Source organism: Euprymna scolopes, chromosome 3, assembly GCF_053919585.1.
Source record: "Euprymna scolopes isolate OS-2025 chromosome 3, ASM5391958v1, whole genome shotgun sequence".
NCBI classification, from domain to species: Eukaryota; Metazoa; Mollusca; class Cephalopoda; order Sepiida; family Sepiolidae; genus Euprymna; species Euprymna scolopes.
The window spans coordinates 76,527,612-76,552,854 of NC_136484.1; the positions used below are offsets into that span (position 1 = coordinate 76,527,612).

Consider the following 25,243-nt stretch of genomic DNA (forward strand, 5'->3'; position numbering starts at 1 on the left):
TGGTAGTAGTCAGTCCCAGAAAGTTTTGGAGTGCTTGCACATTATCGGGAGCCGGCATGTTCTTTATGACTTCTGCCTGCCATTTTTATCAATTATGTGACCTAAGTATTTCATCTCATTCATGAGGAAGTCATACTTAGCTTCTTTCACTTTTAAACTGTAGCTTTGAATTATTTTAAAACCTCATGTATATGTTTGCGATGCTTTCCTATGACGATGTCGTCCAAGCAGGGTAAGTGAAGTCGACAACTCGGAAGTTGGGGAAACATCTGGAATAAAAGCTGCAGCAGATCCATCAAACAAGACCCTAATATGGGCATAATATGGGCACGGTATGTTTCTCCTACTAGCCAGATATTAAACCCAACAGAACTGCTATCCGTTCATTTTTTTTTGTAAAGACGGTCTATTCTTATATGTCCTGTATCCATACGTTATGCACACGTATATATATATATCGACTCGTACAAATACTACGAACACTAGAGACGATTACGAACACTAGGCGATGACGACACGTTAACACAGTAAATAGACTCTGAAATAGATTCGCTTATATATACTCGTAAATATACTCACACTCTGGCTATATAATATTTACGTGATGTACATATCAATTGGAAATTTTCTTCTTACATCAACTAATACATCATATGTACCATCTTACTCCGATGATGATGATGATGATGATGATGATGATGATGCAATAGATCAGAGGAAGTAATCCCTCCAGACTAGCAAAAATATGTTACTGAGGGAATATGTATTTGATAATATAAAACAATTTCAATTTTGTACATAATACATAATTTAAGTATCAAATTTTTCTTTATAATAAATTAAATCAGAAAATGATTTTGGATGATTTAATAACAGATTTTGGGGGACACATTTATAATAAATGTATCGTCGAACATTTTGTTAGTTGATTATGACTGACTGAATGTCTCGGTTCGAATCATTGTTTAAATATTATCAGAGTTTTACCTTCATCCATGTCTCGGGAAAATCTGTTAAGAATCCTTCCCGGTGGATTGGCGTCAAAAAACGCCATTGGAGTTTTCATAACGCTATGGAGCACTTTATCGTGGATATTGGTCGATGCAGACATGGTGACCTACAAGGAAAGGAAGCGAAATATTATTTTTAAACATTAGAACAATACATCCTTCATTTTATAATAGAAGTTAATATGTATATTTATTGCTAGTGCGGCATGTCCTCTTCTTTTCTCTATAGCCACTTCTTTAGAGAAGAAATATTATTAGTCTTTCTCTGCTCTGTCGTCATTCATGTTTGGTGATCGACTGAGCTCCAATCTATGTCGCCCCTGTAAATGTCGCCTCGTTTAGCTACAGCCACTGTTAATAATCTCCCTTTCTGGTGACACTATTGTATACACACTTTTGCACTCCCCCAATATATATATATATATATATATATATATATATATATATATATATATATATATATATATATATATATATATATATATATATATATAGCCGTCACGATTAAAGTGTGACAGTAATATTTATATTTCAACCGTCGGACCCGCACGTTTTCTGAGACTTCGTCACAAAGGAACAAAGAAACAAAAAATTAAAAGGAGGAAAATAGGAACAAACAATTTTTTTAAAAAAGGGCGAAAAGAGGGAAAGAAATAAAAATCTCACTTAGCATTTTTTAAAAATGCAAATGAAAAGCATTTATTCCTGTTTTTTCCAACAATAATTCATTTTTTTCGTACACACGTGCCTTACAACGCTCTATCATATAGCGTGTTTTTGAAAAGTTTCTTTCCACGCCACCTCACGCCGGAAATAGCCAGCGCTTTTTCGCTGTTGTCTTCACTCGCCTATCTTGCCCGGTTATATTTGCTTCTTTTTTCTCGACCACATGCTATCATTTTTTCTGCATTTTTTTCTTCTTTCCATGATGTCAGCCCATGCACACTTATTAATTTGCATATGTGCTAAGACGGTTGCTGCTAATATTTTCGCTAATCAGTTATCCTACGGCAGCTGCTGGTTTTCGCACACGCGCTATGTTACATTAACAGAGCACCGCGTATAAGCAAACACAATCTACTGACGCACAAAATGAACAATAAAACATCCGCATGAATACCTATGGTATTTAACTTTAACAACAACACTAAAAAATCTACAAAACACTTTCAAGCAAGATATTCAAACAATTGCAATAGGACCCTACCCTAAACATAATATACAATAAACCACCCATCAGTGCAAAGCGACAGCTCCCTAACCTACATTCTCTATTAACATCCACTTAAATCGAACCCCGCACCTCAAGGAAACAAAACATGTAACAAGCCTACGTGCCAAATATATCAATATATTTACACTAACTGTACATTCACCCCTATAGACATCAACACCTAACTCAAACCCCCCTTCCCAACTGCAATAACCCACATATATTTATTATACTGCACAGAATGCACGAAGAGCAATTACGTTGAGGAAACAGGCTTGGAGTTCCGTATACGCCTTCACAATTACAAACACACAATTAAAGACAAATCAACAAAACACCCCGAAGCTATTCACGACAATCTACCAAATCATAAGTAAACAACATTAAATACATTCTTATAGCATCCAATTGTAATATACAGCAACAGTCGTAAATGTGAAAAAAAAAAAATTTCTAAAACTAAACATGATCACCTCAGGACTTAACAAGGACTTTCTACCATTCAATGACTATAAGTTCTGTAAAAACACCGATTAACCATGAATATTTTCCTGGGGATGGACATGTACGGCAGAAGGAACCATTTCTCTTGTTACATGTCCCCTTTCCATGTAAATGAGAAGAATACCAGATAAGTGAAAATGAGATTAGGATAAGTCTAGAATCGAACCCTGTAGACAAAGTTAAGAAATGGGATGTTAAAAATAAAGTCGATTGTCCGATTCTTTTAGAAATCTGAATATGAAAATGCCAGTTAAAATGCAAACTAAAAATATATTGCTTACAAAAATAGGTTAGGTTAAAAAATAGGTTAGGTTAAAAAATAGGTTAGGTGGGGATTCTCTTGTTTGCCAGAAGTGTGTTTGGACAAACATACGAAAAGCCACGTGAAATTAGTCACGTTTGAAAACACACTTCTGACGTCATAGATAAAATACATTTCTGCAGATAGGATTCGATGTGTTCGGATTTTCGTCAGTCAGCAAGAGAGAGAGAGAGAGAGAGAGAGAGAGAGAGAGAGAGAGAGAGAGAGAGAGAGCGAGAGAGTCTCTTAGTCGGGTAGTTGATCAGCCACGATGTGATAGTCAGTTGGAGAGGAGAGTCCCTTAGAGGCGAAGGTAGAAGATTAACCATTTAGATCCAAGTTTGAATTCCTGACATCATCGACTGGCCGATCAGATGAATAAAGAAATCATCAATCACGAACGAAAGGTAATTGTGTTTATCATCTTATAATGAACATTGTGTAACCCTTCGCTTATATATACTCGTAAATATACTCACACTCTGGCTATAACTAAAGTATCTCCTCCTCTGTATATGTGTTAAGAACTTGCTTCATACAGCGTGACCCCCCAAAAACAGGCCCCATCTCTAATTAGGCCCCGTTTCTTAGTGTTTTGTCCGAATGAAATGAAACTTTTGTCATAACTAGTTTATTATATTCAAAACATCACATCAAAACACTAGGGTCTTTGGCCTTTTTTTCTTCGTTGACTGTAAAATGCTCAGAAAAACAATTGAATGTCCTCTGTTTTTTTTTGGGTCACCCTGTATATCATCCAGTCCGTATTTAAACCTCCAAGAATTGTCACAGTCGTCTTCATGATGTAATATGTATAAGTGTCTATCTGTGTTATAAGAATTGTTAATACGAAGTCCAAGAAATCTAAGAACTGTATAAATGTCTCCTTCATCATCGTTATATATGTCCCCGTCATATTTTTATATGTACCCCTATTTATGGAAGACAATAATGCAACAGTCTCATCTCTCTAGCATTTATCTCTTTCTAAACCTGTATGATTTCTTTAAGTTTTAATTTTTTTCATAATTCCGTATATATATATATATATATATATATATATATATATATATATATATATATATATATATATATATATATATATATTATTTATATGTAAATACAGTCATATCTTGCTACGATGTGCAGACTGTTTCAATCATGTTTGATCTCGTCAGATTTCGTTATATTTCTGAATATGGGTACATTTAGAAAAGCAAGGAACAGGGATGGAATTCCAAAGGGAAACGCATGGAAGAAAGAAGCTATGAGAGTAGAACGTTTTCCGGCATCTAGAGGCTTGTACAGTGAAGAGGATAGGATTTTTATGTTAGACATGTCGGTCAGATGAGTTTTCGTTGGAGAGTTACATGTACATTAGTTTTTGGCAGCAAAGTATTTGTAATACAAGCACAGAGATGCAATACTGCGACAATTGGGACTGGAGTAGTGAATGGACGATATTTAGAGAAAAGAGACCACCAAGAAATGATTTGGCCATCCCAAACCTGGAAACAAATGGAGGCTCATATTGTGAAATCAAGTTAAAGTTCTTGAATAGCAAATGTCAAAATGTCAAATGCTGTGATTCTGACTCACTTGACATTTTCTAAAATAAATGTCCGTACTTATAGTGGATTTCATGGTCAGTTTTTTTTATGTCCATAGATTAACAGCTAATAATCTAATGTGGTCTCTCTGTTGTGGTTCAAGTGAAACACACACACACACACACACACACACACACACACACACACACACACACACACACACACACACACACATATATATATGGACAATGTAAAAAATTGTTAATTCACTGCCCGCATAGCAGCAGCCGTATAGCGCAACGGTTAGAAGCTCCGACTGTCGTTTGGGCGATCGGGTTTCGGTCCTGGCTTGAGGTAGTTGCTTGTCTAGCCGCAGTGATGAGCTGTGAAACAGCGAAACAGTATTGTATGTGGATGACTATATATATTGTATGTGGATGACTATATATATATATATATATATATATATATATTAGTAAATATTTTGCTGGTATATATAATGTAACTGTTAAATTTGCTAATGAACAGCCGATTATTACAAGGCACGTCACAATATACATATTGTAGCAGTTACCCGTACTAATACACCATAGTAGCCGTTAAATATTTGGTTAAAACCATTACCACTATTTATTATACTTTGATTTTATTCGAAAAATTCGTAAATTGTGAAATATCTTTTAAGCCATTCTACTCGAATAACTAAAAGTAAGAAACCATAATAATAATAATAATAATAATAATAATAATAATAATAATAATAATAATAATAAAAATTGTTTATTTTATTTACTCATAATTATGTGTGCGTTTTCACCGTCGTCATCGTTTTGAAAAAAAATCAAACAAAAAAAATGTAGAGTTATTAACAGCCTCAATGTTTGAATTAATACGAAAAGATAGGAAAAGCGACTCTCCGGACAATTTTTTTTCATGTGAAGAATTTGTTAATTTTATTTACTCATAAATATGGTTCAATGTGTGAGTTGTCACCGTCATCATTGTCGAGAAAAATACCTAATGTTTGGAACAATTTTAATGTTTGAATTAATACGAAAAGACAGGAAAAGCGACTCTCCAGACAAGTTTTTTTGTATATGATGGATCTCTTTATTTTATTTACTCATAAATATGTTAACTGTAAAATCATTTAATATTATTGGTTATTATTATTATTATTATTATTATTATTATTATTATTATTATTATTATTATTATTATGTTTTATTATTATTGTAGTTGTTATTGTTATTGGTGTTGTTTTTGCTGCCATTGCTATTGTTGTTGTTACTATTATTATTATTACTACCGATTGTTACTATTATAATTGTAAATTTTATTTCTGTAGTTGTTGTTGTTGGTCTTAGTGGTAATAGTTGTGGTGGTGGTGGTGGAGGAGGAGAAATACGGGAGGGAATCTTTAACCTTTGTGGGGAACCCTCCTAGAGATGATGTCTTAATAAAACTATCGGTGGTTGTGTAACCTAAAATTCACTAACATCATTCATGGGAAAATGTCAAATCAAAATATTGAAAATAACGACGTGAATGAGGCTGGAACATCTTGCGAAGGTCTCACGTCCGGCAGGTGTCCCATTGGTTAACAGGGTGGGTCCTGTCGTCATCATACAACTGTTCTAAAATCTGAGGATGTGGGTGGCTGTAGGGGCAGTGAGAATTGGCAGAGAGGGTCCCAAGACACGAAGGGAGTTGGAACAGGAAATATCAAAAAACCATGGACGGATGGGGTAGGAAGAGTACTGTGGGAATGCTTTGTAAGAAGTGGAAGTACCAAATCTGGTGGATATATCCCAAAAGTGGAGGGTGGGAATCGAGAGGAGGAGGAGGAGGAGGAGGAGGAGGAGCTAGAAGTGTCGCGAGTTTGGTATCCCAGTTAAAACAAATCAAAAATAACAACATACTTTCTGTGATTGTAAGGGAAGAGATTGAACGGATGGTTATAGATGAAATGAATAACGAAAGTAAAATTGATGAAACTAGCTCTGATGAAAGCACTGAGAGAGTGGAAGTGCAGAAGGGAAATGTAAGCGATGATGGGAGGCGGGCAACTGAGGAGAAATGGAATCCTATCGTAAGGGGAAATGACGAGAAGGAGTGTGAAGGGTCTAAGGCAGATGAGATCAATGACTCTGAGACAATGGAACCAGTGGAAGGAGCAGATGTATGGAGAAATGGTAATGAAGTTCGAGCTTTGACTTCTGTAGAAAAAGAAGTACTTCAGAAGTTAAGAGAGGTTCTTCTTGGAGACGAGATCAGAGATATTCCAAACATAAAGAGTAGTGATAGGCGGAAGGTGAAAAGCGAGGTAAAAATAGTTCAAGGAGTAATTCACAACATCATAAGAAAGAACATATCGATTACAGAACTTAACAGGCTTCTGTATGCAGCATCATATGTTGTTGCGAATCGTCTTGGTTTAATACAGAAGAAAAAGAAAGATAAGAAGGATAGAAGGCCATACTGGCAGAAGCGGCTTGAAGAAAGTATTAAACGGTGGCGGAAAGACATTGGTAGAATCGAAGAAATAAAAAAAAGGAGTTAAACTCGGACAGAAAGCCAAGGACGAGCTTGAAAGGAGGTATAGATTGCTGGAAAAGGGAACGATGACCACTCTAACAATGTTGAAATAGAAGGTCAATACTGGTGGTATGAAAATTCGAAACTTTGTTGGAAAAACTGTTGCGTTCCGGCAGAACAACCTTTTCCGGAACAATCAGTCTCAGCTGTATAAAGAATTAAATAGTAGTAAACAGGCGGGAAATAACAACACTCCAAATGCAGATGATGCCAGGAAGTTCTGGAGTGGGATTAGGTCTGTCGAAGGGCGATATAATAAGAAGGCTAACTGGTTGGGAGAGGTCAGGAATGCAGCAGATGAAGAACGTTGAGATAACGATTGATGAAGTGAAGGCTGGCATACGAAAGATGACAAACTGGAAGGCACCTGGTCCAGATGGAGTGACGGGCTTCTGGTTCAAACAGTTCGAATGCCTTTATTCACCTATAGCTGCTGCCCTGCAAAGGGTCATAGAGTCGGGAGATGTCCCTGATTGGCTTGATACAACATTGATTTGAAAAGATCCTGCAAAGCGAACAGATGCCAGTAATTATAGACCACTTACGTCTACCACTAATGTGGAAACTGTTAACTGGAATCTTTGCGGAAAAAAATTATGGACATCTTGTGAGTAATGGTGTTTTCCCTGATGAACAGAAAGGGTGTTGGAAAGGCTCGAGGGATACCAAGGAGTAACTCCTGATTGATAAGACAGTAATGAAGGATACAAAGAGAAAGAAGAGGAATATGAGTGCAGCATGGATCGATTACAGAAAGGCTTACGACATGGTTCCTCATTCATGGATCCGTGAAACACTATTGATGATGAAGGTTGCTGAGAATGTGGTAGGGCTTTTGGAGACAAGTATGGCTCACTGGAAAACGGTGCTGACAGCAAACAGAGAGGGGATGGGGGAGGTTGGTATTAAACGTGGAATATTCCAAGGAGATTCGTTATCTCCACTTCTTTTTGTAATGATAATGATGCCACTGAGCATCCTCTTGAAGAGAGAGAAACTGGGGTATAACTTTGGATCTGGTGGAAGACGCCTCAACCATCTGCTGTTTATGGATGATTTGAAGATATTCGGTAGAAATGAAAAGGAAATGGAGAGACTGGTAGAACTTGTGGGGACATACTCGGAAGACATCGGGATGGAGTTTGGGATTAGTAAATGTGCGGTGCTGGTGATGAAAAGGAGAGTAAAGGTTCATTTGAATGGAATAGTGCTGCCAAATGGAGAAATTATGAAAGAAATAGAAGATAGAGGGTATATGCATTTGGGAGTGTTGGAGGGTGTAGGCATCATGAACAGAGAAATGAAGAAGAAAGTCAGGAAGGAGTAGCTTAGAACAGTGAAACTAATTGCGAAGTCGAAACTGTATGGAGGAAACCTAATGAAAACGGTGAATGCATGGGCAGTCAGCGTTTTGAGATACAGGGCGGGAATTTTAGAATGGTCTGACAAGGAGTTGCATACCATAGATATCAAAACAAGAAAAGTTTTAGCAATGTTTGGTAGATTTCACATTCGAAGTATCGTAGCAAAGCTGTATCAAAAGAGGAAAGACGGTGGTAGAGGATTGAAAAGTGTTAAAGATTGTGTTAGAACTGAGGAGATGTCATTGAGGGAGCATGTGGTTATAAGTGAGGAGTGGATGCTTAAGGTTGTGGCCAATGAAGTGGAGGTATGTGAGATCAAGGCTGATTATGTGAAACGTATGGATAGAGAAAGGCTAGGAAGAAAATGCATGGAAGGTTCTTCCAGGATATAGCAGAAGTGGCTGATAAAAGATCATGTCAATGTCTTAGAGCTGGATATCTGGCTAAGAGTACTGAAGCTTTTATTTGTGCAGCACAAGAGTAGGCATTAAGAACACGATCGTTCAAAAAAGTGGTTCTAGGAGAGGAAGTTGTGCAGAATGCCGGATTTGTTGTAAGACCTCAGAGAGAATCAATTGCGCACGTTGCAGCAGAGTGTAGTGGATTAGCCCAGAGAGAGTACCGCAAAAGACATGATCGCATTGGATTCCGGATATATTGGGAAGTTTGTAAGAAGGTTGGGATGAAGTGTGCTGGAAAGTGGTTTGAGAAGGTGCCTGATGAAGTGAGAACAAGTGAGGATGGAAATGTAGAGGTATGGTGGGACAAAAGTGTCATAATGACAAAGCAATTGGAACATAATCCTCCGGATTTGATCGTCATTGACAAGGTCTAAAAAAACTGTCAGATTGTAGACTTCTCAATACCCTGGGATAGTAATGTGAGAGAGAAGGAGAACGAGAAGTGGAGCAATTATGCTCCATTGGCCTTGGAGATAAAGCGTATACACGGGGTTAAAACACAAATAATCCCGATCGTAGTAGGTACGCTAGGAGTAATATCAAGTCGTCTGGAAGGACAATTGAAAAAACTACGAATCCCCGATGTTTTAGGCAGCCTTCAGACTTCTGCTATTGTAGATACGATCAAGAAGCTCCTGGTGTGAAACCGGAATTAAGGGAAATCCTCTGAAAATGAATCCCACCCCTTTTCAGAGAGACGTTGACAAACGAAATCAGAATTATTATTATTATTATTATTATTATTATTATTATTATTATTATTATTATTATTATTATTATTATTGGCTCACATGGAGCTTTCACACAAGTCAACAAACGATCTGATTGAAAACCTGTGGTGTTCTCTGGAAGCTGAGTGACAACAAGTCTCCCCAGATGTCCAGTTCTCTCCACCTCCTTCAATAGCATTTGCATCATCGCAACAGTCTCTTACCATTGATTTCTCGCTGGAAGTGGTCATTGGTTTATACTGAAATTTGAGTGGCACTAAGCCTCCCCAAGGTCCCAGTTCTCTTTGCGCTTGTCCAGCCGAGGTCTGGCCAGCGCTCTCTCCTCAATCTTTCAATCCTTCTTGACCCTTCTCGGCTCTTTGGTATCACTTTTCTATTGGGAGGAACGGTGATAGGTATGGGGGATGCATGGTAGAACTTGTAGATCTGCAGCTTCGGTGTTCTTCATTCCCTGTAATGCTTATTCGTTATATTGTCTTCTTGTATTATTCTCCACATTGAAGAGATTTTCCTTAATATTTCAGCCGTTTTCATTATCGTTAGTCGTTGTATTTTTGCAGTTATTCCTCTGATTCCAATTTCTGACATTTTTTTTCGAAGTTTTTCGGAATTGTTCCTAGTGCTCCTACTATTATCGGTACTATTTTGATTTTCTTCATCATCCAAATCCCTTTTAACTCTCTGGCTAGCTTCGTTTCTCCTTTTCTTTCATACTCACCTTGTGGTCAGCTGGGACAGCAAAGTCTACGATTTGACAGGATTTTTCTTTCTTGTGTTATTATTACGACATCTGGTCTTCTTGCTTGGAGTGGTTTGTCCATCTGTATGTCCATGTCCCATGGGATTTTGTGGTTCTCGTTTTCAAGTAATGTTGCGGGTTTATGCTTGTACCATTTGTCTGTACGCTCAAAATGCAGTCGTTTGCACAATTCCCAGTGCACCGCCCTCCCCACTTGGTCATACCTGTTTTTGTATTCCTTTTAGGCCAGTTTTCTGCATTCACTTACTGTATGGTTTATCGTTTAGTCTCTTTGTCCACATAGTCTGCATTTGCTATTTTTATCGATCCTTGCTTTGATATGGATGGTTCTTATCGAGTTATATTGTGCTGCAGTTATTAGAGATTCAGTTTCTCGGTTTATATGCCCTTTTCGCATCCATGTCTAGGTGTTTTCGTTATTCTCATCTTTTGTCATTCTTATGAATCTTCCGTGGAGTTGTTTCTCTTCCCATTTCCCTTTTCTCGTTTTGTCATTTGTCTCTCTGTTTTCTGCTTTGTTGTTTTTTTTTGCAGTGTCTCTTGCTGCCGTAATTATCCTTCCAGTGTTTTGCATTATGTATTTTCTCGTTCTTTTTTGTGTCCTTCACACAGTCTTCTATACAGATGAGTCCTCTCCCGCCATATTTCCTTTTCACGTAGAGTCTGTCAATATCGTCCTTTGGGTGTAGTGCATTATGCATGGTCATGAGTTTCCTGGTTTTCTGGTCGAGTTGTCTCAGTTCTCCTTTTGTCTACCCTATAAACGGCCCAGAGTATCTCACTAGTGATACTGCCAATGTATTCATACCTTTTATTAGGTTTCTACTATATAATTTCGTTTCCAGGAATTTTCTTGTTTTCCTGAAGTATTCCTTTCCAATTTTCTCTTTCATTTCTGTTGCATCCTATGTACATCAGGTGGTTCATTTTTTTCCTCTTTATTGGAGAACCTGTATCCGGTTTGGTACTTTCTCAGAATACTGTTCAAGGGCATCATGGCTATGATGAACAGTAGTGGTGACAGTTGGTCTCCTTGGAAGATGCTTCTTTGTATGGTAATTCTGTTATGTGTTGTCCATCAGCTGTCATTTCCAGTCTCCATGTTTCCATTGCATTTTCTATTACGTTGGTGATCCCAATTTTATACATTTTTAGGCATTCTATTATCCATGCTTGGAGGATCCTGTCGTAGGCTTTTTTGTATTCGATCCATGCCATGGCTAAATTCTTTCTCCTTCTTTTTACCTCCTTTAGGATCTTTTGATCTATATATAGTAGGTCATGTGTTCATCTTTTTCCTTTTTGGCATCCTTTCTCTCCTCGGGGATGAGTCCACGGTATTCAGGGAGTGGTAGATTTGTTCCCTCAGCTGTGCTGTCAGTATATTCCACATAATGGGTAAGCACGGGATTGGCCTATAGTTGCTAGGGACGGTTCCTTTCTCCGTGTCCTTCTGTAGCAGTGTGGTTCTACCTTTTCTCACCCAGTCTGGTACTCTTGCTTCCTGTATACATCTTCACAGGTGTTGGGCTAGCCTTTCGTGTAAGGTTGTGAATTTTTTGAACCAGTATGCATGTATCCCGTCGTGCCACGTCGTGCCATGGTGCTCTCCAGTTTGCCATTTTTCCTATGGATTTCTTTAGGGTTTCCTTTCTGATTTCATTCACTGTTCCTTCTATTTGTTGTAACTCTTCTTTCATGTCCTTCAGCCATTCGGCATTTCTATCGTGATCTCGTCGCTCTTCCCATATTTTACTCCAGTAGAGTTTTGTTTCTGTCGGATTTGGTTGTTCTGTTTTTGTTTTTCCTCCGTTCACATTTTGGTATAATTGGCTTTCATTAGTTTCAAATGTTCTGTTTTGTTTGCATTGTTCAGATTTATATATATATATATATATATATATATATATATATATATATATATATCGTCTCAATCTCGCTTCTTTTGCTTTTATTTTTTGGTCTAGTTCTTTATGTTTCTTGTTTAGCCTCTCCCTGCCAGTTACATTTCCAATATTCCGTTTTCTCCACATTGCTTCTTTCCTGTTGATCATTTTGGTTTCTTTTTTATGTTTGTGTATTTGAGTTTCTAGTCTTATTTCCCATCCAGGTTTTGTCGGTCCGCTTGTCCCCGGTTGTTTTTCTGATTTGAGATTCATACTTACCATTTTGGCGCCTGCGTAAATGAGGTTGTTTAAGTCTGTGATTGTATTTGTTGGGATGTGTGGGAGGAGCTTGCTAACCTTCTCTGTTTCTGCTTTTAATTTCTTCTGCTCTTGGTTCTTTAACGATGTGAGCTTTGTTTTTTCATCGTTCATCAGCTGTATTATTTTATTTATTTCATTTGCTTCATTCTCTGTTAGTTCTGTTTCATTGTTCTCGGGTTCCACGTTTGTAGACTTCGTTCTTTGTTGATCATCGGCCTTTGGTGTTTTTACTTGTGAGGCTTCAACTTATGGGGTTGCTCTACGTGCGGTTCCATTGGGGGATGTTTCTTGTTCAGTTTCATCATTTATTTTTCGCTGAATTTCTGTTAGTTCTAGTTTAGAGAGCCAACCTTTCTTGGTCCGCAATTCTTTGTTCTGTCGCATGGTAGTCACTGGATAGGTCCCATAGTTCTTTTATTCGTTTCCGATAGCCTCCATATCTATATTTAGGATGACTTCTATAATAGCATTGCATTACGAGTCTATACTCTTTTGTTGTCCATTTCTTTCTTCATTTTTTTTTTTCATTTTGATGGCTGTGCTGTGTTTGTTCGGTATCATTTTGTTCCCTGAAATTAGAGGTTATACTTAGCGTCCATGTTATTTGAGTTTCTGAAATTAGAAAGTTGGCCAACATTCGCAGGATGACGACCGGGTCCCCCATGCTGGCTACCGAAGGAGCACCTGTCGATCATGACACCCAGATCTTTCTTCTGTGTCCAATGGTTTGGATTATTTGTAATTGATATTTTTCATATATTGGTGTTTGTGGCAACACCGAGCTCAGAATTGTTTTACATGTGGTTCTGACGCCGGGATAGTGTAAAGCTCCCATATATACAAGAGGTATCGTGCACTATCTCACATACATATGGAACATGAACAACAACCACAAAAATTTTTAACTAAGTATTCTACTTAGTAAAAGTCGAAAGTAATGCTCTGAAAGAGGGCGTTTCATGATAGGTCTACTTTACTGCTTAACCACTGGAAATGTTGGATAGGAAAAGAGGAGGAAGGCAATTTTCCTCGCCGCTGTGTTAGTATTTAATTCCCTCGCTCAAAGACGGGGCAAATTTCTATGTCAATATCGGTAAAAAGACTGGTTTCTGTTATAAATTCGAACTAACATTTAACTAGATAATTCGCCTATCGCCCGTCTGGCTATTTTTGCATTTACTTTTAGAGGATTTTCATTAAATTTGAATTGACATACAGAATTATACGTTTATATAGCAACAAAGACTGTTTTCTGAAATAAATTCGAAGCAACATTTAACTTTCTTTTTTTGTTTTTGTTTTTTTAAAAAATACGTAAACTCAAATTTCGTTAGTTTCTTTAAAAGAGTTTTTTTTTTGCCACGAGTGTGCTAACCCTTCCCTATATGGGCTCTTGTCTTGAGTTAAATGTCAGGTCGCTGGTCAGTACAAACATACGCGCATGTATATATGTACATATGTATACACATACACACATACGCAAACATTCTGTCCGTCTTTGCCAATTATTATTATTATTATTATTATTATTATTATTATTATTATTATTATTATTATTATTATTATTATTATTATTCACTAGACGTTCACACACAGATTAGAGATTGCTTACTGTAAATAACCAGTAATGTTCCTCGAATGACAATAAGTGTCCACGAATTTCCAGTACTCTCCTCTTATTTCGGTAATCTTTCCAAATAAATTTGCATCATCACAACAGTCGTTTGTTATTGACTTCTCGTCGGCAATGCCCATTGGTCCTTACTGAGGTTTGAGTAGAAATAGGCCTCCAAGGTCCCAGTCCTCTTTGCACTCACCAGCGACGGTTTGGTTAGTGCTTCCTCTCCTAGGGTTTTCCATCTTCCTTGACTCTCTTCGACTATTTGGTGTGGCGCCAGCTGATGCCGACACAATAAGTTTTTTTTGTGGTGGTGGGGTGTGAAGGAGTTAATTTACAATTAGAAAGATGAGCCATTTTTATTATTATTATTATTATTATTATTATTATTATTATTATTATTATTATTATTATTATTATTCTGAAAGATACATTTTGACTCCAAAATGAAAACTGCAAGTGCCGATCATCGAATGGGCAAAACCTTTCATAGATGTGAAATCTCATCTAAATAAAAATCCGATTGTCATAAGGTAGAATTAAAACAATTAGAATAAAAAATTACGCATTTTTTTGATGCCCAAGGTTTCTAAGCTGATTTTACTAATTTGGGGTTGCTGATTCCGAAAATCATAATTATCTTTTCTCATCAGGTCAAGTTGTTGGGATATTTGTTATTTTATACCTTTTTTTTTCTTCAAATTAGGTGGTCTGCCTTCCTGTTTTGAACCTATTATCTCACTAAGAGTTACTATTAACTAAAAAGTTACTTTCTTCCTAATTTCATCTTCCGGTTGGTCTTTACTTCTTTTTTGCAACCACTAGTGGCACAGTACGCCTCTTTCTTCTTTATATGCTACCATCAACGGTATGTTTTACTCATTTTCTCTTCTGGACAATGTGTGTTGTTTATTTGTCATGCAACGTGACACTTCATGTTCCATTTCTTTATGAACTTATTCAGTCTTTCGATTTCTAAGTCCATCATTTTCCTGCCCGCGTTTGTTGTTATTGTTGTTATTTTCTCTTATCCGTCATTTTTTTCCTTTCAGTTTTTACCCTTTCTCTTTAAATAGATACACCTGTGGATTATGTACTAGTCTTCAGAGTCGTTATTATTTTTTTTAGCATTGTTTATCTGACTGTGAAATGTAGGTGCATGCGTCGACAGTACATTAGGTGTGTTTCTATATACATTCTAGCTCCTTAATTACAATTGTAGATTGTTATTGTGATGTATATTAATTGATTATGACATCACAAACTTTAAAGTAAAAGTCAAATTTGCTATACAATGATGTATGTAGTGGGTAAAAAGTGGACACTGAGTAGTAAATACACTTACCGATTTTGGCATGTTTTTGCGATTTCTGGGTCAAAATAAGGTTTATTCTCTTAATGTTATGAATTAATTTATAAATCAGATATGAAATAATTAAGCTGCATTATTTTACTTGTGTTGCACATTTTTGGAGCCAAAATTAACCATGCTTACATTTGGATTGTTTAAACAACGTCTCCTGGGCGACGTTGTTTAAACAATCCAAATGTGTTTTGCTATATTTTCGGGGAATATACATTGCAATCCGACATGAAAAGGATCAGCGAATTTGCTTACTTAAAAGTAATACTGGGTGATCAAGATAAGTTATGGGTATCCCATATTGTATGCAAGAAATGTGTTGAACATCTTCAACAGTGGACAAAAAAGGATAGAAAGTCATTCCGTTTTGCTATTCCAATGGACTGATGTGAACCAAAAAACCATTTTGATGACTGCTATTTCTGTGCAGTCAGAACGAAGGGAATCAACAGGAAGAACAGAAATTCGTTGGTTTAGCCAAACTTCAAGTCTGCAATTAGGACAATTCCACACTGCAATGAAATTCTTGTTCCAGTGTTTAAAGGCTTGCCCGAATTAGAATTGCCTGGTTCTGAAGAAGACCAAACCTCTGTTTTGTCCACTGACAGTAATGAAGCCATTCTTTCAGATGTCGGTTTTCCTCCTTCTTTACTACCACAGCTTTTTTTTTTTTATCAAAGAACACGTAATGATCTGAAATCTCATCATTTCCAAAGAATCTTCTGAACGTTTAGCTTCAAGATTCAAATAAAAAAAAATACTTCAGCCTCGAACCCTCATAACCTTCTCTAGAAAACGTCATGTTAAATTCTTGCCATATTTCACTCAGGAAAACGATATAGCATATTGCAACGACGATACCGGCTTGCTGCGGCAGCTTGGTGTCAAACAGTATCATTCTCAAGATTAACGCATTTTTATGGACAGTTCGAAAAAAAAGTTTAAAATGTGTTCTTCACACTGGCAACACATGGATCAGTTCCTCTTGGCCATTCAACGACCCTAAAAAATATGATGAAATCAAATGTGTTCTGGAAAAGATTTCATTCAGAAAACACCAATGGATCATATGTGCCGATTTGAAAATGGCTGGGTTTCTCTTCGGGCTACAAGACGGCTTTTTGTGTTTGTGGAACAGCAGGGCAAGAACAGAGCACTGGATAAAAAAAGATTGGCATGTGCTCAGTGAACTGATTCCTGGTCTCTCTAAATGTTCTGGCTTCTTTGGTGGCGCGTTCCAAAATGTGTTTCCTCCTGTTCACATAAAGCTTAGCATTATGAAATATTTGGCGAGGACCCTTGAAAAAGATGGCGACTGTTTCAAATATATTTGAATGAAATTTCCAAGCCTAACCATAGAGAAATTAAAAGCTGGAATTTTTTATGGACCCCAAATTTGAAAATAAATGAATGACGCAAATTTCTGTAATTTTATGAAATCTGCAGAATTTACGAATGTTGTCCAATTCTTCTAGGGAAAAATAAAGGCACCCAACTATAAAGAGTTTGTTGGAACATTACTCATAAGTTTCCACCAACTGGGTGCAAATATGAGCATCAAGTTACATTTTTTGCATAGCTATCTTGCTCGTTTTCCAGAAAATCTAGGTGATGTGAGCGACGAGCAATGAGAGTGCTTCCATCAAGACATAAGCAACATGGAAGTTCGCTATCAAGATATTTGGGATGGCACCATGTTTGCACACTATTAAGTGTGATGATGACGGAGCCCATTGTAGAAAATCAGTAAAGCGTCAATTCATGGATGATGTTTATACTTAGCATTTTTTACAACTTTAAGCTTTAATTGTGAATATTTGGGTGTGATTTCATGAATATGTGTCTTAAAGTTACATAAAAATATTGTTTTTTTTCAATTTGCCTGTTTTTATTGTAGCTATCGGCTCCATAGTAGAAAAAAGGGTTAGCATTTCGTGAATCAGCACTCTTAAATAAGTAAAAACAGTTGAAACATTTTAGGCACCGTGATAATTTTTTTTTGTTGGTCAATGTTATAGAACGATATTAGAGGGAATGTCTTACCTTTGCGAGTGAAACTCCTTTAAGCGAGAATACAATCGGAATAACAACGGCGATCGCCGAATAAACTATCAAATACATGCTGTCTTCCTCTTGTGAAAGCTGGTCTCTGCTCACGTTGCCAGAGAAATTAGAATTCTTCATCGTTGACAAAACGTGCGAAGAATTCGCTGTCGTCATTGAAGAAGTGATGAATGTTGATGTCAAATGCGAAAGTGTAGTCAAGAGAGGAACGGATGTTGTGTCCCAAGATAAACTTTCGTAATCTGAACTCGTTAACATTTGAGTAGTCTCATTTAAGTTAGGATAGGTTGTGGCATTGGCAGACATGGTTATATTTGCAATTGTTGCGTCTGGCAACAGGGTTGGCGAATATGATGAGCTTGAAGAGCTCATGGTGTATCCAGGTGGTTCCATTGCATAATATAAATTGGATGTGTGCGAATCATTATTTACAGCTGCTGCGGTCTGGAAGGTATGCGCTGAGGTATTCTGCAAATTAGATAGACAAATATGAATATGTAACAAATGTGATACAAAATATTATTTTAAGATAATAGCAATCGTGTTAATAGGAAAGTTATGGGTCGGGGAATGAGGAGAGGGAAGAGGGTCACCGAACCGAACGAGAGATATGTTTTGAGTGCTGCCTCCGAAACGGGAAAAGCACGCATCGGGCGACCGATATTGTAGAAATCGCCCTATCTCATCTTATCTCTCTCTGTCTCTTTCACACACACACGCACGCGCACACACACACACACACACACACACACACACACACACACACACACACACACACACACACACACACACACACACACACACACACACACACACACACACACCTCTTACCTTTAGCTTGAAATATTATGAAAAAGACATATATAGGTGTGCATACAAAAAAAATCATATTTAGGCAGACAACATCTAAAACAATTGACTTTGGACCTTAAGTGGCAAATGTTCCTCGTTGATAGCAATTTAATGATTTTAATATTGTCATTTGTAGTCCGAAATTAATATTTAAATTATTTCTATTAAATTCCCGTTTATTCTTGGAAGTATTAATCTTTAATTGATATAACTAAGCATTATTAACATTTTAACTGGATCCTTAAATTAACTTTATCGGGAAATTATTTTCAATTCAAAACTTTTGTATGCAAACTAAAAGTCACTTTATTATTTAATATTAACGGATTGTAAAATCATCCGTGCACAAAGAAACATAACTCTGAACTCATAATTGTTTCAGTTACTTAGTTTAGAAATTCTATTTTGTTTTAACAACGAAGAAACAAGTAATATAGGTTATAGGTTTTAAGAAACAAGTGATATAGGTTATAGGTTTTAAGAAACAAGTAATATAGGTTATACGGCAATTTTTATTAGTGAATGCAAAGATGAACAAATTGGTCTTCCATAGAAACAATTATTCACGTTCGATTTCTAAATATATTTTATTTGCTCATTAACTGCATCGATTAAAAATGTTTTAAATTATTAACTATTATTAATATATTGTCTGGTTATTCATAATAAGTTTTAAGAGTAAATCTTCCACATTTTTATTCACAGTCAGAAAAATTCAATCATTAAAAAAATCAGAAATTATTTCGGATATATTTTGAAATTTCACAAGCGAAAATTATGAAATATAAATATTTCATAATAAATGTTTTTTCGTAAAACTTAAATAATATTAACACTATTTTCCAACTTCTTTTTTTCGAAAACTTGAGAAAATCAAGTTGTTGGGACATAACATCAAGTTGTTTGTGACATAAAATCAAATATATTTTATTTAATCATTTCAGTATATTTTAATATGTAAAAAACTAAAATGTAAATATCCCCCCCAAAGATTCTGATTAGATCGCGTAAGGGGCAGTGTAAAAATTTAAAATTTATTTGTATATTATTTTTATTTATATATAGTTCAGCCTTTTTTTTACAAGTCTATAAAAAAAAATAACAAAATTTGATTTTTGAGAGCATTTTAAAAATCGCTTTGCTTGCATCGTTTACGTCAAAATATGTAGAACTAACAGTGGGCTCCATCTTCCGGTTTTTAGCTTTTTGAGGTACATTTTGCAAATTTACCGGTTTTACGGAGAGTAAAAAAATGTCGAAAATGCAACTAAAAAATAATACTTCCGTTCTCATTTTATTAAAAGAGAAACGATGCGATTAGTGTTCACGAAAAATACAGGTTCTGATAAATATTTATTGATGCCATACTCATTAGATTGATATCCTCAGCAGAAACATTTGAGGAATTTCAAGTTTGTATGTTCAACTTCTTTCGCTCTACGAATGAAAGATGAAATTTCAAAGTCCTGGCAATTTTGGATCTTGTGTTTTGCTTTTCTAAACATTTCAGAGAATATTCTCAAAAGGCCAACAACTCAGAGTAATCCTCTTCACACATTTCCAAACATTAAAGCATTTTAATGTGTATATATTGTGAGACGTCATTGTTGTAGTTGCTATTTTTTAAAATTCATTTTTATCTATCACTTATATTCTTACTACGTGTGAGTGTTGAGTCCAAAAAAAAGAAGTCTTTAACGAATATTAAATTCACAAGTCGTCCCAAGTCGCATGCATATCCTGGTTAGGGGAGATGACGTCGTTACTTTTGTTGGCAGATGTTTTTATATATTTTTAATTTTTTTGCAAAGTGGTGTCACCGTTCTACCACATACAGCGCCTGGTATTCCCAAACGATCACCTATCTAGTAATGATCAAACTCAACGTTGCTAAACTTTGGTGACTTGTATGCCAACGTTACTTTGCCGTATATAAATTCGGCACCCCAGTTTTTCTGTATTCTTTTTAGATGAAGCCGTCCTCCCACGTACATCGCCTGATATATCAAAATAATCACATATATTGACTTGCCTGATGTTAAGTTCAGTGATCCAACCAGCACAGTGATCCAACCATTGTTAATGGGATTATTTTTGCTTCTTTTATAAATTAATTAATTCGAAAAATATTTTTCTTTGGTTTATAAAGCGCAATACTTGACTATTGCTCATAAATTTTAATTCTAGAAATATATTTTCTGGAAACAGAAGTTTAAAGGCTTCAAAATCACTTTCGAAATTCTCATAGAGATCATTTTATCAATTATAATTAGAAAAACATCATTTGAAAGCAATTTGGAAACCTTTAATATTTTACATTCTTAGACGTTTCCGAAAATAAAGAACATATATTCTTAGAATTCGTCCTTCAAACGATTTTTTACTATTTTTAATGGGATTTTAAAAGTTAAGTCAAATTATTACGATATGTTTGGATCATCAAATTATTAATTGAACCAAATTGTTATAAAATAATTTTATTAATCTCTATGCAATTATTATACGCAAAATGCTTTCAAATTCATTTCGAAATTCGAATGTCAGTTTCTTTTAGATCAAAATGTATTTATAATTACATTATTCTAACTTTTTAAAACAGCAACAAGAAGCAAAAAAATTATTTAATTACAAAATTTTTGATGAATTAGAAACCTTATCGAATATATCGTGTATAGTCATCCATTAAAACCCCAAGAAAGGCGCACTTAGTATTTTAAAGTGGTTTTAAGAGGGCAAAATATGTGCACAACGTCATATTTGTACATCGAAACTGACATTATCATTGGACAGCAAATGAATCAAGATTATTTGGATTTCAGTTCTTTCTTTAAGCCTTTACTTTTAAAGAAGCTATCAAAATGGAGAGGCGGCGCAAGATCAGTAAAGTTATCCCCTTGCTGCAAGACAACCCTCCGGTCCAAAACGCGCATGATACCAGATCAGAAGCATGTGCGTGTGTTTATGAAATCTTTACTAATACTCTCTTAACCTTGTATCTTCTGACTTTCCTTTTTCCGGTCATGTAGTTGTTTTTGAAATGAACGCGTTTCCCACACGATGCAATATTGATTTCACATCGTGGTTGGACGACTAACCAGAGGTGTTCTACAAAAACGGTCTCCAGAGTTGCCTTAAACGAGTCATCGTAATTCGTAACTGGGTGGTTCTTATCTAGAGAAAGACTAATAATTGTGACAAGTTTCGTTGTTTTACGAAAAATGGATCAGAGACATTACTTATTGAACACACCTTGTAGATTGGCATCAGCGACATTTCAGTCGGCATTTGATCAGCTTATACGTAACAAAACCAAAAGTTTAACGCTATAATACTGACACAATGTTTTCCAAACTCACCGACAAATTCTCGATTTTACTTATGTTCAACATAAACAAAGCATATTGTCACTAAGACGAATGGACAGAAGTGAATTAAAGGGACCAGATTTATAGGTGCATCCTTGGTAGGGAGTTGTGCAGCGAGGTGCTTCTTCACATTACATTTAAATTTTTGCATGTTGGTACAGTTAAGGAAGCAAAGAGAAATAATGTTGTAATTTGAATTTTTAGATGAGAGCAAGAATAAAAATATATGTATAACCATTTACCAACCTTGTTTGTGAATGTATTTATTTTCGTAGTTGTTATTGGACGACATAACAATAAAAACAACTCTGTATACTCATAAAAAATGTAATGTTACTTTACGGGTGAAAACAGGTCTTCATGTAACGTAGTCGTTAATATGTAAGGACTCAACACGTTTTAGACTCCGTCACAAGGAACATAAGAAAGGAAAAGGAAAAAAATTCAACTCACTGTTTCAATTTTTAACAAAATGTTTTTATTACTCCTTTCCCTGCCACGCGTGACTTCTCGTCTCGGCTGTGACGTCACACACGTCTCTAACGCACACGTTCTTTTTATAATCTTTTACCTTACCGTACATTTCATCTAACGTTATCATTAAATATTTAAGCCAATCAAAACACTTAAAATACTTTTGTATATGGAGAGTGTCTACTGTATCAAAAAATCCCACTTTTGATTGGAAGAATAAATATTAGAAGGTAAAAACGCTTTCTTTATTGATGACTCAATGTATCGATCAGCATGAAATATTATAATCGCTGAAATCAATTGGATATGAAGATTTTTCTTTTCGCAAACCAATATTTATCCTATATTACTAGCGAAATAGATATTTTATGTATGTTTCATTGTTACAAATCATTCCGGAAACAGAAAATTCTGACTTTATATATAAGATAAGAATAATATTATAATTTAAAATATTAGTACTGATTATTTATATTATTGTTGAAAATAATCTATTTATAATAAATTATTTTTAATAATGATGATTATTAATAACAATAAAAAAAACTAAATATTTATAATAATTAGTATTGATAATTATTACTGATAGTCATGCATAATGGTACTTATTAATAGTTATTATATGTAATGATAATTGAAAACAGAGATTAATAATAATAGCAGTTAATACTAATTATTAATGATAGTAATAAATAATAATATTAAATAAGATAGTAATAATAAGTTAAAAAATTAACCCTGACTTATGGCAAATAATCTAATTTGTATACTCACGTGATTTTGATTAATCCAGTAGCTTAACCACCAGTTACCAAAGACAGTAATGGCGAAAGCCAAAATGTAACATATGAGAACCAGAAAAGAGATAAAATATCCGCCCCCTGCTTTCAAATAACAACGGTATACGGCGGGGGCGATGCTGCCAAAAGCCATGTTTTCTGTTTCAGTAATGGTCCCATCTGTACAAATGACAATCACAATCTTAATATCAACGTTATTAAATGATTGGTACAAATAGAGAACAGAAAAAGAAACTTGAAATTATTTTAGGACAATGAAAGATGCATGTATGAGGATTGATTAATAATGTTGTATGTCGTTTGGCAGAAGGAAGTTAGAATAAGTGTTGAAAATCTTATTAACTTATTTTTATTTAGTATCATTTTTGTCATATTTGAGTATGATGACACTATATATACATTTTTTTTTACACAGTGATCACCACTTATCAAGGCCCGGAAGCCACTCAGGGATAAGGGTTATTGCAAGTACATTACGTTAGTGTGGAGATTTGATGGAGTGTTTACTTAAGGGGGCGGTTCATTAGGAATTTGTTAGCATTAGACTTGAAGACATCCAAGTTGTAGTCCGGAGGGAAGCAGGCAGACGGAACAGAGTTCCACAGGCGTGCAGTTCTAAGAAAGAAGCTTTGTTCATGGAATCCGCGTTTTGATTTAGGCACAGATATAGAGTGGGGGAAATTTTTCACAGTGGATTCAGCTAGACGGGTGTTTTTCGTGAAAGATTGGCGAGGGGGGACCAGGGATTGGAGTTCATAGTTTCATTGGATGAAACTGTATATATATATATATATATATATATATATATATATATATATGTGTGTGTGTGTGTGTGTGTATTCATATGTTATTTTGGTAACATATGTTTTATCAAATATATTCCACTCTTTGTGTATACCAATCCTTCCTGTTTAGAAGCTCAATGCATGTTAAATATAGTAACAGAGCATATATAAAAAATAACAGTATAGTTACAGATCCAAATAGTTATTTTCATGCAAAACAGCTCTTCTACGTTTAAATTTCGGTACATTTTTTAGAGATCCGTTTCATAAACGTTTATTATTATATCACTACTGTCTCTTTTCGTGCGTATACTTTTCAGAAAAATTAGAAATTTTTTGCTCAGATAGAAAAATGCATGACAATATAATGCTGCAAGAGAAAAAGTTAATAGAAAACACACACACACACACACACACACACACACACACACACACACACACACACACACACACACACACACACACACACACATACAGCCAATATTAACCGTATGTGTCGCTTGAAAAAACAACAATAACAAATCTAAATTTATAAGCGATAAAAATAAACAGTAAAATTAATATAGGGTTTGTGGCCTAACGGTTAAGGCACCGGACTGTGGTAAACATGGTCTGAGGTTCGATCCTTAGAAACTACGCTGACGAGAGGTAACGACCTCGAAACACGCGTGTACGTAGATTACTGTTTTAAAAATAATAAATAAATAAAGATGTTATATACGTCCAAACAAATTAAAAAGGGCGACTTTCTAAGTAAATAAAAAAATGAGCTTCGAGGCGGAGCCAATATTAACCGTATGTATCGCTTGAAAAAAACAACAATAACAAATCTATATATATATATATATATATATATATATATATTCAGATTCAGATGTATGCTAACCAATGCGTTTTTACTAATGTTTATCCCATGGCGAAAAGAGCTTATATTTTTAAATCCACAGGTTAAGAGTTTTCTTTATAGGTTTATGGATTAATAAGATTATATTAATAATATTAATAAATATTGAAATATATTGAAATATTTTAAAATTGTAGTGCCGATTTCCCCAAGTAAATGAAAATTTTTGAAAGCTAAACTGAGTTTTTAATATCTTCAAAAATATATATTCTCTGATGTACAGGAATCAATTGGTTTAAACAAGACATTACAACTATATATTTTACCCATGATAGTCGAAGAAAACTTTGACGTTTAACTTAAGGATGAAACATAGAAT

At 35.3% G+C, this 25,243-nt stretch overlaps 1 protein-coding gene across 2 annotated transcripts in view; it reads right to left on the reverse strand.

The window, feature by feature from the left end:
* Nucleotides 1-25,243, reverse strand: part of LOC145256353 (ATP-binding cassette sub-family C member 5-like) — a 327,323-nt gene that overhangs the window by 64,727 nt on the left and 237,353 nt on the right. For both annotated transcript variants that reach the window (XM_080115176.1, XM_080115185.1), the window contains exons 21-23: nucleotides 23,210-23,394; nucleotides 17,724-18,212; nucleotides 988-1,117 (exon numbers count right to left, since the gene is read on the reverse strand). In XM_080115176.1, the coding sequence (XP_079971302.1) occupies nucleotides 988-1,117; nucleotides 17,724-18,212; nucleotides 23,210-23,394 (804 nt within the window). The remainder of the gene's footprint in view (nucleotides 1-987; nucleotides 1,118-17,723; nucleotides 18,213-23,209; nucleotides 23,395-25,243) is intronic.